Raw genomic sequence first — 13,613 nt, 5'->3', positions numbered from 1 at the left:
AAAACAAGGCGTTTCCTAACCTGGAACAACAGCCAACAGGCAATAAAAAAGATAGCATCAATGGATCAGCTCGTCATATCATAGAGAGAAGCAACGTCTATCCAAATAGGACAGCTTAATCAAATGACGAGCGTTGCATTCTTAATCATTTATTCATAAATCTCAAAAGGAAAACAAAATTCATTATTCATTGGTGCCGACTGCAGCAGCCTTCCATGTTTACCGGCAAACATAAACATTTCATACACCTAAAAGTGCATACAGGAGTGGGCACTCCGCATTATGGTTACTCATGTAGTCAAGTGGTTTTGGCTGCTGGCAGAGCAGGGTGAAACAAAAGAGAAAGAAAGCGCCGATGTGAAAAAAAGACTACGACTTGTGGAGCTCACACTGTCCTCAATGCCTTGATCCAATCAACCTCTAGCCTAAAATCACCAGTCCCAGTCTTGGCACCGGGAACACCGCCTTCTGCGTTTACAGAGAGAGACATCCCCACAATCCGAGCAGGATTCATTTCCAACTTTGCCTCAATCACACTTCCTCTCCATGTAGGTAAATACCGATCAAGAGGGATCTGAACAAAACAGAAACTGGTGCTAATCATAAATTTTTCACATATTTCGGATTTTGAATGGTTGTAAAGTATAATTTACCTTCAAGATTTGCCATCTGTCTTGGGGTGTGTACACAAAAGCCTGCCATGAATTATCTTCTTGTTGTCCAGGTGAATTCACCCAATTCTCTGTGTATATCTGTACTTAAAGATTCAGACAATGCAGAACGATACTGACTGGACATCAAATATTCAAAAATGACTCTTGGTTGGGAACATACGGTAGATATGTAGCATCTTCCATCCCCTTTGATCTTCATTGCTATTGTATCATATGCATCGAGGTCAATGAAACCATCAAACTGAAACATGCAGCAGAAATGTTTTTTTCTTTTATCAGCACTCAGGGAATAACTTCTGCATGATATTCAGCATGCACCTACTTAAGAAAGTACCTATATTTATTATTTTGTAGATTTAGAATATAGTCTTTAAGTAGCAGTATTTATCGAAGCCTAAGACACTGCGTATGAATTCACCAACGTCCAGAAAACAATACAATGTAATCAAAAGGAAGTCCAAGCATGTTCAACTGTCTTAAGCCTAATAAGGTGTACTAGTAAAAAGCAGTTCTATTTTGTTATATTTGGTTAGCACCAGACAACAGCTTTTCATTTTTCAAGAGCTTCCACTGAAAATTTTTACTAGCATTGGTGACAATGTTGGGGTACCTAAGGATAGTACAACATTGCTGAAATGGGCTGAACATTCACAGAAGTAACCAGGATTGTACCCCAACATTGCCGTGAAACAGAAAGGTGTACCTTTTTTGATCGCATCCCGCAGAATCCATAGCGCCTGATCCTCCATGTTGACCCCTCAGACATATCCGAAGAAAGATTACCAGAAAACACACCTTCCAGAATGCACATGTTAGAGGAAAAAAAAGGTGCCAAAGCCGTCAAGGTGACAAGCCATTCTAAGAAAATCATAACTAAGAATCTGCATATCTCTATTCAATTATTAAAGCAAACACAGCAGCTGGTACTGACTGACAATTGGACTTACTCAGAGCCTCAGACAGTTCCCAAGAACAACTAGAGGGCATGTCATGGTTCATGAGGCTTATTATGGTAAATGAAAGAAGCTACAAACACATCATTTTTCTCACTTGTACAAGAATTTTAATAAATTCAACTACATTTGGCAAAAACTTAAAAATGATCAAACAGCTAGTACCAGTTAATGAAGTATCTGCACCAGCAGCACCTTCAGTTATCTCCAATGATGCAGAAGATAAACCTGGATAATAACACTGTCCAATCATATTACATGAAAACGTATACAAATTTAATAGACGTGTAACCGTAAGGTATTATCTTTTGTAGAGAAAGTATAGTCTATCGAATTCACAAGGGGAAATGGGAAGACCACTCATATATTATTCTAAGGCACAACTGTGTCACTACACAATAAGCTAAAGTGTCAATGCTTTTCTAGTTCACACAGAAGAGGAAGGTTCAGCTGTTTGATATCATCACCTATCAAGTGATACAGTAGAACACCAGTTTATGCACTATCAAGTATACAGTAGTTGAAAAACATAAGGGCTGGTCGAATCCCATTTGGATCACTATAGCAGATAGTAAACGGTAACAAGTGTTTTATATAACCCCCACATATAAATCATGGCGATGCAAAAAAGGAGAAAGTGTATGGGAGATTTCGATGAATGGATTGGCAGTTATATTTCTATTTAGTATAACAGCTTGTAATCTGCCTCCTTTAAAATGATTGTACATTAGGAAGATTCATGGCTAGGATGATTGAAAGAAGAACTATAGTGGGGGCCTACCAGGACAAGTTGAACTGTAATACATTGTTCTAATGTGAACCATCAGAAACTCAACAAAGCATCTTTTTAATATATTCCACGAACAAAACAAAGGAGCACTTTCGACACCAGGCAATCATTAAGAATATGAATCATCCATTAGTATCTTCCAGTCACAATCCACAGCAAACAAATTATACTATCATTTCAGACTTTCAGTATATAGAAAAACTGCAGCAATTCACATTTATAAAAGTAAATTTCCAAAGTGAGGGAATACCTCCATACTCTGAATCTGAGTACAAATGCCACCTTTTCAGCTCATCTTTTGAGTTGAAATTGAATATATATCTTTCAGTTGGTGGAATCAGATCATCTGAACTCCATACAAGAGCTGCCAAGTAAGCACATAGGACCGAAATTAAATATATGGGGGAAAAATCTAAATATAGGCCAAAATATTTAAGAAGTCTATGTATTCCCTAGAAGAGTCTATTCTGCTCACTTAAAAGAAGAATTTCTATAAGTTCCTTGGTTAATAGATTATAAAATCCTTTTCAAATTTGCAAATTGCAATGCATAAGTAACAGCAACTAAGATGTCCTATATCGCTAAAGGCTACTAATTGTAGATTTGGAATGAAACTGATATTATATTCTATTCACAATGAAACTTCAACATGATTAATATCTAGCTGACAATCTAATAAGCCTGCAAATATGACATTTCATATCGTGTATAGTCCTCAACACATCAACAATTCATCACTAAGAAAATTCTTATTCTGCACCATGGCAATGCTCATGTCCTCAACAAACTCATGTCCTAGATGATGGGGAGAGAGAACCCATGGCCTTGATCACACCTTTTCTAGTCATTGTTGAACAGCACAAACAGCACCAAGATTATGCACGGAGCGGCTACGGCGAGCAGCATTATGTGTGTTTCAACGAGGAAATGAATAGCAGCAGACATCATACACAGCAAAAGGCTCTGGTTTGTGGGGAAGGAGCTACCTCTCTTGGTGGAGTTAAAGGAAGCTTGCCACAGAGCTCGCAGCCTCGACATCAGGAGCGGAGGGCAATGGAGACCGACTCTGTATAACACGCAGCAATGGAATTACAACAAATTCGACAGGTTGGACAGAAAGAAAGGTTGCCCACAATGCTGCGAACCAGGGGCGGACCCAGTATAGGACATGGGTGTACACATGTACACCCAATAACTGTTGCAAAAAGATCGAATTTAGTAGGTAAAATCATGGTCAGATCCGAATACAAATACCATACGTTAGGGGTTTGGGTGTTTGATTTCGCGCAGCAGGATGGGAAGGGAGGGGAATAGGCAGGCATACCCCTGTCGGATGTTCGTCGCCGGCGAAGCGCCCGTCGCTCGACGAACAACGGGCAGCGCAACTTGCTCTGTCGTCGCCGCTAGGAAAGGAAGACCGAGGCCGAGAGAGAGAACAGAGAAGTCGTGGGAACGGAGGGTGCTGCCGCACCAGCCGGACTCGAGCTGCAGCTGGGCAGGGGAGCGTGGAGGGCGGCGCACGGGCCGACCGCGTGGAGAGCGGCGCGCGCTGGGGGAGCGAAGGGAGAAGATGGGTCGCGGGGAGGAAGAAGACCGCAGCGGACGCCGTCGCACGGGCTGAACCGGTTCGACCGATTTCGTGGGAGAGAGGGGAGAGACTCCATAATTTCAAAGTCCATTAGCCTAGAAATCTAAAATAAATTAATATTTCAACATAATAAATTTATTTAACAACTTTAAAGAATCAGACTAACATTGAAAACAACATTTTTTAAACATGCATCAATATTTTGTAGAAAGCAGTACAATCAACATCTTCCATGAGCTACATATGAGTATAACAGATCCAACATTTTCCAACGAAAAAACAACATTTTTGAAATGCTAGCTTTTTTATTTCTTCTTCTTCCGTCGGTAGCTGGAGGGCCACCGTGGCAAGCACTAGCAGCACGCCATGAAGATAGACGATATCGATAGACCACAGTAGTAGACGCGGTAGGAATGAGCTCGCAATGAGCACGAACAGCCACGGTCGGGCGGTGTGCACGAGGCACCGCAACAAGCACGGGCGGTGCATGGCAGAGGTGGCGCCAATGAACAGCAACAAGGGCGGGGCATGCAGCAAGTATGAGCGGTCCGAATTTGATATATATATTTAGTTTTCTATTTTTTTTTCTAAAGTATGACCTTAACATAATATGGCGCTTCACCTCTAAAACTTTGTGAAAAAAACTTTTAGAATATCATTGAAATCAAATAGATATATACTTCTTTCAAGATAATATAAAATAATATAAATATTTTTTTTCTTTAATGATGGTTCTAGATAAAAGATTTTAAAAAAAAAATATCGCCACCGCTACATAAAAAAGAAAGTAAACATTTTTAAATATGATATTATAAAAGCACTAGTTATTTTTTTAATTTGCCTAGCGCAACTACACTATGATATATTAAATTTTCGACAAAGACAACCGACCAACAACTTTCTTATTACTAAAGTTTTGAAGTTGCCATGATATCTCTTGAAATATGTGGTGACCCGTGGAACGTATATTTTAGTTATAAAGTTAAATGTATTTAAAGAAACACAACTTGCAAAACATATGAAGATTATGTTTCTCTGTATATTTAGGATTGTTAGTTTCAACAAGTAGTTAAGAAAAATTTATTTGTCATTTGAAAATAAAGTCTACACTTACTTAAAAAAAATTATGTAATAGGATAATATATATTTAGGAATAAAATCAAGAATGTATGTACACTATAATCCTACGTCCGCCGCTCCTACAAACCATGGAAAACAAAAAGGAATCTAATTCCTGGAACTACATATCCAAAGCAATTGGGGTTTCCTCACCGGCAAATAGAAGAAATCAAACCACTCCAACACCAGTAGAGGATAGAGTGGGAAAATCAGTAGGAAGATGAGAGGAAGAATTCGAGTTGGAGAGATCATGACGGAGTCAAAGCTATGAGACCAGATCTGGCCGCCGCGCCGTCTTCTAGCACTTGTTGGGGCTTTGGAGAATTCGAGGAAGAAATATGAGAGAGGGCGGAGAAGGGGAATGGCGGCACCTGCTTCACGAGCTAGTGGACAAACACGGTGAATCGGGAGGCCGAAGGTAGCACAGCCCAATGGGCCATATTCCTACAAACTTTAGTTGGCAGTCAATAGACTACCAGTTTGTGCCGTTTAAGCAGTCCATGGGCCGTTAAGGCCTGTGCGCTTGCGACCTGCACGAGAGGTATGCAGTCCAACCGGAAATAGTTCGATCAAAATAGAGGCGGGGATGGAATGGAACATATTGCATATCAACTAAATTTCAAATAACCATATATTGTACATCTTATAGATGATGAAGATGAATCCTAAATTAGGTTCTTTGAAAGTTTTGTGAAGTTTACTCTGTGACCCAAAATAAATACCCCATGATCAATAATTCAGTATATACATCAAGCAGTTCTAGTGTGATACTGTCACTCTGAACTTATAATATATTGCCCGTGTGCAGACTGCAGAACCTGAAGGTGAGGAGAGACTGCAGGCAACACCTACTTCCCTCTCCCATAACCCCAGCTCTGCACCTGAACCAAATTACTGTACTTCTTTAGTTCTTTTCCCTCCCAACTCGATGTTCTGCTGTTCCCAATTCCTGCCATTCCAGCACACCACATCCCTGTAAGAAACTGTCTGACGCGTTCAGGTGGCCGAGCCACCGCTGCCGCAGCTCCGGGAACGCGACCTCCAGCCACGGTTTCCGCGGCCCGCTGAAGTGCAGAACGGCGGCGAACTCCAGCAGCTTGGGGTCCGGCACGCGCCAGCCGAGGCCCGGCAGATGCCACAGCGGCTCGATCGCCTGCACGCGCCCGTCGAACGCGATTAGAGCCGGCGGCAGCGAGGCCATCTGCCACAGCCTGAAGCCCGACTCCCGGTTCTGCACATGGCGCAATGGAATGTCAGAATCAATAAGGTGACTGTTTTGCATTGCTACTGGTATGGTAATGTTAAGGGAAGTTCACGACAAGGGACTTGCCTTTTGTAGCCAGAACTGGTACGTCTCGGTGACGTTTGTTCGTCGCCACGCGTCGAGGTCGACGATGTTGATGCCCCACGACCACGCGCATTGCGAGCTGTGGACGCCCGACACGGCAGGATCCGAGAAATTCAGGTGGTCGCCGAAGGTCTTGTCGATGCAGATGCCGCCTCCTTCGTGAGCGCCGACCGCGCCGATGACTTTCCCGTCGAGGTCCTGCTCCCACAGCCCGGTCAAGTCCTTGCGCACCACGACGTCGTCGTCGAGGAGCATCACCCGCCCAAGCTCAGGGAAGAACTGCTCGAGCAAACACGTCAGACCATGGCAAATGTTAGCACAACGTTCATCAAATTCGAAGTACGTGGGCTTTGCCTCCTTTGATTTTACCTCTGGGAGATGGATCTTGAGATAGTTCAGGAGCGAGAACGTGCTCGGCTTGGACGCTTCGAGCCGTCTGTGCTCCCTCTCCGCTGATCCATCACACTGGTGATAGTCCAGCGAGCTCCTCTGCACCTCCTCGACCGTCCTCATGACGGAGGCGATGACGCCGGCGTCGCGCCAGTCGAACTGGTGCAGGCCCCTGACCTCGACGACGGCGGGCGACACCGGGTGCAGCGCGAACCACGAGTGCAAGGGCACGTAGCTCTTCTTGTCCGTGACGATGTGGAACACCAGCCTGCCAGGGTCGGCGGCGCTCCGCACGGCGGAGGCCACCGCCACGGCGGCCGCGAGCACGTTGTCGGTGACGAGCGCGACGTGGAGGTACGAGGCGTCGGTGAGGCGGGGCGCGTGCTCCGGCGGCGGCACCGGGGAGCGCGCCGCGGAGTTCACCGCGAACTCCTCGGCCAGGCGCAGCGTGAGGCAGTGCACGCTCTTGGGGACGCCCAGCGAGGCCAGGTGCCGGTTGAACAGCGCCCGGACCCTCGATGACTTTACCTTCCGATCCATCTTCAACAACTGGGGGAACGTAATTTTAGTTTTACCAAGAGTTAAATCAAGAACTTAGCTCATCTAGATACTTAATCTTAGGAATGCATGAATAATTCGTAGAATATTTTTACATGAAACCGTACATTTTGCACAGGAACCAAAAAAGTTTCCCAATTAATTTTCCCTTAACAAAAGAAGTATAGTACACTGAGCTTACTAGCTGATCCTGATCCTATGACTGAACCCCAGCGTGCTAGAAGACCATACAGCCACAGCCTGGCATGTCTAGGTTATTGCAGGATTTGTGTGTTTGACAATTGAATAAGCACGATCATGATAACAATGTACACGTATGTCATATACGTTTCAGTCTAGAGAAGGCTCAAAAAAGGCGGACCCTATGATGCAGTCTTTTGCCGTGGAAAGCTGAAAGCACTTACTCGAGCTAAGGTGGTAACATGCAGGGCACGATGCCAGCTTACCAAAGTTCAGTGGAAGATTAGTAAAGGCCATAACAGGGGACGCGTGGGACGGAACACGATTTGATAAGCTTACACCACATACCATGGCCATCATCTTGATCGCCACGGCCTCCATGTCGAGCCGGGCGTCGTAGGACGCCAGCATGGCGCCCATCTCCGCCATGAGCGCGTCCAGGGAATCCGGCGCCGCTTCCACCACCACGGGATCCAGCAGGGTGGCTTCCCTGTGACTCCTCCTCCATTCCTTCATAAATTCCTGGTAGACCCATGTAACAGATGTTAAAATGTTAAGTCAGGGAAAAAGGTTAAAGGCTGCCAAACAAAGTCGTAAAATTGTTACGTTGCCTGTGCAAAACTGAAGCCAGCATTGGCTCCATCACGATCCAGGACTTGCATATTTGTGTATGGCTACATACGCGCTGTACATGTGAAGTACAAAAATAACCATCCCAACCAATGATGAGGTATTAAATAGGTTTCTCACAAGAAACCACATAGAAAAACAATCATTATTGGCAACGATCTAGATCGGGAGAAATCACAAGGGGGCGCATGGAGCCACGGACGATTGTTGAGGCAGTCTCAGGCTCACGGACCACAAATCCACAGATTTTTGCAATATCCACGTAGCTCCAAAGGCAAGGCCCCGTCAGCCAAGCTGGATCGCGTGCCACCGAGCGCGCGTCCTAGCTAGAGAGCAAGGGAATCCTAGCGAGCAAATCTCACAGGGCCGCAGCCTTCGGTTCCGCCCGTAGCGGCTGGCAACACACGTCGTCCCAGCTATCCAAGCCAAGCCACCAACCCGTAGGGCCCGCGCCGAATAATGCAGCGCGGCAGTGTAGGTCACGCGAATCTACTACTGCTAGTCCCGATCCGATCCGTTGGAATCGCGCCCGGGCCTCGTCAAATTAGGTAGTTCTTTCGGCGTAACAAGAAGTACTGTAGTACTTACAGTAGTTCTTGACTTTTTTCATGCCTAATTAGCTTTTCAAAGGAGAAAATAGTGCGCGTTTAGCTCGGTGTGAGGCCTAACTAGTCTTGCATTGGAGTTTATCTAGTTGAATTACTTTGGATTTGGGTTGGAAATGGATTGACTAGCATGCAGGAACTGACCGGACAGCTGGCACGTCAAAAGTCAAAAAAAAAAAGGATGACAGTGACACAGTCACTCGCACTAGCTCGGTCACTGCGCCGTCAACCGTCAGGACGGCAACCGCCCGGACCGGACTCCGGACCGGACGGCCGACACGGGCCTACCTGTCAGCGGGACGGCGCCGGGCGGCCACGTGGTCGGCAGCGCCGCGACGTGCTGGCCACCCGGCCCTGACATGTGACATTCCCGTCCCCGTGAATGCCGCTGGCTGCCAAGGAGCCGAACCGGGTAGAAACCGCGTGAGCAGCAGGCCCGCGTGCGCCGTCGCCCATGCCTTCGCTTTTGAGTTTTTGCCCCTCCTCCCCGCCGCGGCGCACGACGTAAAAAATTGTCAAAAACCCGGCGCCTAACACAATTCGGCGCGGCTGCGAGCAGCGAGCCTATCACCCTAACGCAACGAGCTAGAGAGGTCGGGTTCAGGACTCACCTCCATCGCGTCGCCGCCGCCGCCGCCGCCGCCGTAGAGCCAGCGCCCCAGCCCCGCCCGCCAGTCGAGGCACCCTGCTGAAACGCGAGTTCCATCACATGGCAGGCAGGATTACGCACCGAGATGGAGCAGCTAGCAAGTACTACGTACGTGGAACAAGAATGATTACTGTGAAGCGAGAGGTAGCCACTGACCGGTCGCGGAAGGGCAGAGGGAGGCGCCGGCCTCGACGGCGAGGAGCGCGGCGCGGAAGAGGAGCACCCCGGCGAGGAGCCCCGTCACGATGGCGGAGCGGCACCCGCGCCGCGCCGCTTGCTGCTGTGGCTGCGGCGCCTTGGGCTTCATCACGACGTCGTCCGCGGCCGCGGTCGCCGTGATGTATACCCTCATTGCCGGTCACTGGTGAACGACTCGCTCGCTCTAGACGAGGCTGCGGCCGGCCGACTCGTTGTCGCTGCTCATCAGCCTGCTAACTTATCGACCGCGAGCCCGAGCTCCCGCTTGCTAAAGTATCGAAGCGCCCGTGCGGGCGGGCGGCGCACTGCCCAGGGCAGGACGGGGACTGGCCGAGTGGGAACCCGGGGCAGGGGAGAGGTGGAAACAGGGGGGGTGCGGGGCTCGCGCGCCGGGCGGGGGAGGTCATAAGCATCAGCAGCTGGGAGTTATTAGTGAGGCGCAAGCTGGGAGTGGGCGCTGGGGGATGGATGGCGGTGGCAAAACAGGGGAGAGTGGCGACGCGACGCGAGGGGATATGGCCGGCTCCCTGTTGGCGAATCTGGAATTCCGCTGAGGAGCAGGGGGCCGGGCGAAGACGCCGCGCCGGGATCGCTGGATTTGACCCCCGGAAAGCGACATGGCGATTGCGCGAGCTGCCGAGCCCGAGCTAGACCACCGACACGAGCCCGAGGGTGACAAGCGCGCGGGGCCCTCGCCCTCCCACAGTCCCACACGGAGAGTCGACGACGCTGCCTGGTGGGGCAGGCACACATGACACATCGTCGTCGTCCGCCGTCCGCGTCACGGCTACCGGGCTATGGCTTATCCGGTGCTGCAGTGCCGCGTCCGCGTCTCGGCTTCCAAGTCCGACGAGATCGATAGGTTCAGCTGCCATGTGACGGGTGTGTGGACTGAGGCGGCTGCCCTGCCCAGCCTCGCTTGTTCGAACGCTTGCTAGCTGCACTGTCTGTCAGCGTGGCGGTGGCCAGTCGGAGCTCGGAGTTAATGGTGCTAGTTGAGGGAGTGGCTGAATGAGCAGGCCGGAGGCACTTGTGCCGCGGTGTCAGCCGAGGTGCCATGGCTTCCGGACTCGTCGCCGTTCACGGCATGGCCATTGGGCCGGGCAAAGCATCGAAACAGCCGAGCGAGATGCAGATGCTGGCGCCTGGCTGCGTTAACCGGCTCACGAACGGTATAAACGCTACGGATCGGTGAAAAACTGAGCATGGTGCTAGACAGGACGCACATACTGACTGCAGCAGAAAGACTCACCCCGCCGCAACGACTTTATTTCTCCCCCGGTGCGGTAGTATTGGCAGTAAACGCTACCACAGTGCGGCCGTGGTACGTGCGAGATCCACCGGTACCGGCTGCCGGCTGGACCGCTCGTCCTTCGGACTTGCTGACTTTTTTCGCGTCCCTGTTGGTCACAGCATTGGTCCCTGCAGTGCAGGTGGACGATGAATTGCTGCCCTTGCTCTTGGTTTTAACTTTTGCCTGGATTCTTTTTTTTAAAACCAAGTTATGCCTGGATTCTGATATTTTGGTTCTCACCTCAGCTTGGATCCGGGTATTTTTCCGGGGACCATGCGCGTGCCGCGGCAATCTGCAGCGCGTGCTTTTACCGAGCCCCACTGATATCGCCGGACAGTGGTGACGACCTGAGGACCCACCGAGATCAGAGCAACCGATCAAGCGTGGACAAAACAAGTGACGGGAGGGACGAATGGACAATCGTGTTCAAGCTGGGTTGATTGCTTGAAGCAGGATCATATCAGTAACTTTTCTGATCAGACTTCAGAGTGCGTGTGCTCCGATCCTTGCTTCTGACTGATCACTAGTTGTTCCGTTCCGTCTAAATCGTCGTATACGCTCGCTACTGTGCATAGGTTGGTTCTGTCGGCAAGATATACCGGTATTTGTATGCACTCGCTTAGACTGTAGCTAGCACATTGGTCTACCTAACAGCAGGACTCATGGAGTCATGCCGACCAAGCACTGTCTGCCTGGAGAAGCATGCACGAAGTTAGCTCGACGCTGTTCCGTAAATTCATATCACTTGGTTTTAGAGTGGGGTCCATTTCCATTAATCAGATCATGTGTATGTGGGGAACTAATGTGGTCAGCTCCAGATGATGTAGATCAATTACTCAATTTTTTTGGAGGCCTTTTATGATTTTAAAAGGTCAAACTTTATAATTTTTTATCAACAACCAGTAAAATTTTAGGAAAAAGTTGAAAGTACTCCCTTGAAGTATAGCGAAAGTCTAGATAACTCGTAAACTATGTTTTAGTTCAATTTACCCCCTAAACTATACTATTTTTCAACTTGCCTTGTAATGCAATTTGTCCTTTTTTTTCTCCATACACAAGTTGAATTTTGATTTGAAACTTTGCGGGGTGGTAGTGACATCATAACCTATATTAAAAATATTTTATGAATTTTTCATCATTATTTTTATATAATTTTGTATCTCAAGGACTTTGTTATATTTGAGGGGTATTTTGGACTTTTTCCAAAATTTTATACACACAAAAAATTATATGAATATATTTTCCCCACAAAAAAATATGAATATTTTCATATTTTAAAGAGAACTAATGATCAAATTATGACTTTGCTTTTTGTAGCAATTGATACTACAAGAGAATTAATGATCGAAATATTCCTCTGCAGAAGACTTTTTTAAATCCTTAAGATGTCCACCAACGAATTAATGGAGCAGTTGGTTAAGACTTAAGAGCATATAGTTGTCTTGTTCCTTTCAACACACTAAATCCGGCCGGTGCCTGCTTAGTGGTCTGTTGCCTAAGAGCACTTGCATCTTTTATCTACCAGCTCCACAATCCTGGTTTGATTTTTGCATTACATGGCGCATAAAAGGGTAGGTGGCAGACTGACGATGCACATAACACAAATGGAGTAAAACAGAAGAAATCCTCCCTTTGACGTACGTGTTAACGCAAGTCGATATGCTGGAACCCATAGTACCCTTTTCACAATGGCATGACCACTTGCCTGCGCACTGATTTGTGGATTACGGATAATTTGTTCCTCGGTGAGCATGGCTAACAAATTGATCTGAAAGATGACGGCATGATAGCTGCTGGGCTCCGTTTGTTATTGCTGGGATCACCAAAACCTAAACACCCTCGAGTGCCATCCACAGTATAAGAAACTCTTTGACCTCGCAAGTTTTACAAAGTATAAAGAGCCGTGGAGCCTCTCTAGCTTTGCGAGTTTCAAACTGAGAGTAAAACTCAGTTACCCTCGAATGTCGTTAGCAGATCTCAAAACTAACCTTGCAAGTTGTGCGTCGACAGCTAGGAAAGCGGAACCCCTTTAACCTCGCACGCTCTATAGAGGCATCTCTAATAGTAAATCTCGTATCCTTGCCTCACATCTGCTCCTGGAAGGACTCGAGGGTGGTGATCGACAACAATAATGGCTAACTCCCACTGGGTTAACTGGAGTCAGTTCCGGACATCAAGCTTTTATCTTTTTACTCTTTACTCAGGAATGATGCTCAGAGAAGAACTATGCGAAGTTAGGACCTCTCGATAAGACTCAACGAAGCAGGTGTCTTCAGGCTGGGCGTTCGTCTCGGATCGCGGATGAAGCCTTGAGGCTGGGCGATCGGCTTAACATGAAGATGAAGTCTCGAGGTTAGAGGGTGGAAGGTGTGAGAAACGTGACCACGTGAAAAAGTTCAATTTGCACACGTGTTCCTTAATGACCTTTATATACGGCATATCCTAAGGATACAATGGTTGAGAGAGGATATTTTCGGAATATAAAGTAGGTCATGAATCATTATAAAAGAGAGCCCTGAGCAACGCTTTTTCAATTGAAACCGTTTCATTTGTCTAAATCTATTCGGCGTTGAAATGTTTGACACCAACAGGTACGGTCCTGATGTGGGCAAGAGAAACTTTTGTAAAAGCAGATGG

At 47.5% G+C, this 13,613-nt stretch overlaps 2 protein-coding genes across 8 annotated transcripts; both read right to left on the bottom strand.

The window, feature by feature from the left end:
• Nucleotides 1–115: 115 nt before the first annotated feature.
• Nucleotides 116–4,063, bottom strand: LOC101752719 (probable complex I intermediate-associated protein 30). Of its 2 annotated transcripts, none has more exons than XM_004969760.2 (8): nucleotides 3,742–4,063; nucleotides 3,404–3,483; nucleotides 2,668–2,781; nucleotides 1,793–1,855; nucleotides 1,378–1,469; nucleotides 835–915; nucleotides 654–752; nucleotides 116–574 (listed from the first exon to the last, which is right to left on the bottom strand). In XM_004969760.2, the coding sequence occupies exons 2-8, from the start codon at nucleotides 3,453–3,455 to the stop codon at nucleotides 386–388; spliced, it is 690 nt and encodes a 229-aa protein (XP_004969817.1). In that variant the 5' UTR covers nucleotides 3,456–3,483; nucleotides 3,742–4,063; the 3' UTR covers nucleotides 116–385. The 2 variants fall into 2 exon arrangements, with proteins under 2 accessions (XP_004969817.1, XP_012701277.1); XM_012845823.2 differs by having other exon boundaries at nucleotides 1,793–1,868; nucleotides 3,742–4,062.
• A 1,662-nt stretch (nucleotides 4,064–5,725) lies between these two features.
• LOC101786072 (probable galacturonosyltransferase 15) lies at nucleotides 5,726–10,203 on the bottom strand. Of its 6 annotated transcripts, none has more exons than XM_004969756.4 (6): nucleotides 9,641–10,203; nucleotides 9,447–9,523; nucleotides 7,949–8,122; nucleotides 6,842–7,411; nucleotides 6,455–6,751; nucleotides 5,726–6,355 (listed from the first exon to the last, which is right to left on the bottom strand). In XM_004969756.4, the coding sequence occupies exons 1-6, from the start codon at nucleotides 9,834–9,836 to the stop codon at nucleotides 6,029–6,031; spliced, it is 1,641 nt and encodes a 546-aa protein (XP_004969813.1). In that variant the 5' UTR covers nucleotides 9,837–10,203; the 3' UTR covers nucleotides 5,726–6,028. The 6 variants fall into 6 exon arrangements, with proteins under 6 accessions (XP_004969813.1, XP_004969814.1, XP_022682898.1 ...); XM_004969757.3 differs by having other exon boundaries at nucleotides 9,447–9,520; nucleotides 9,641–10,202; XM_022827163.1 differs by lacking the exon at nucleotides 9,447–9,523 and having other exon boundaries at nucleotides 9,641–9,714.
• Between the last annotated feature and the right edge of the window lie 3,410 nt (nucleotides 10,204–13,613).

Source organism: Setaria italica, chromosome V (genome assembly GCF_000263155.2).
Source record: "Setaria italica strain Yugu1 chromosome V, Setaria_italica_v2.0, whole genome shotgun sequence".
NCBI classification, from domain to species: Eukaryota; Viridiplantae; Streptophyta; class Magnoliopsida; order Poales; family Poaceae; genus Setaria; species Setaria italica.
Note: the sequence above shows the minus strand (reverse complement) of the source record. Positions and strands in the feature narration are given on the sequence as shown.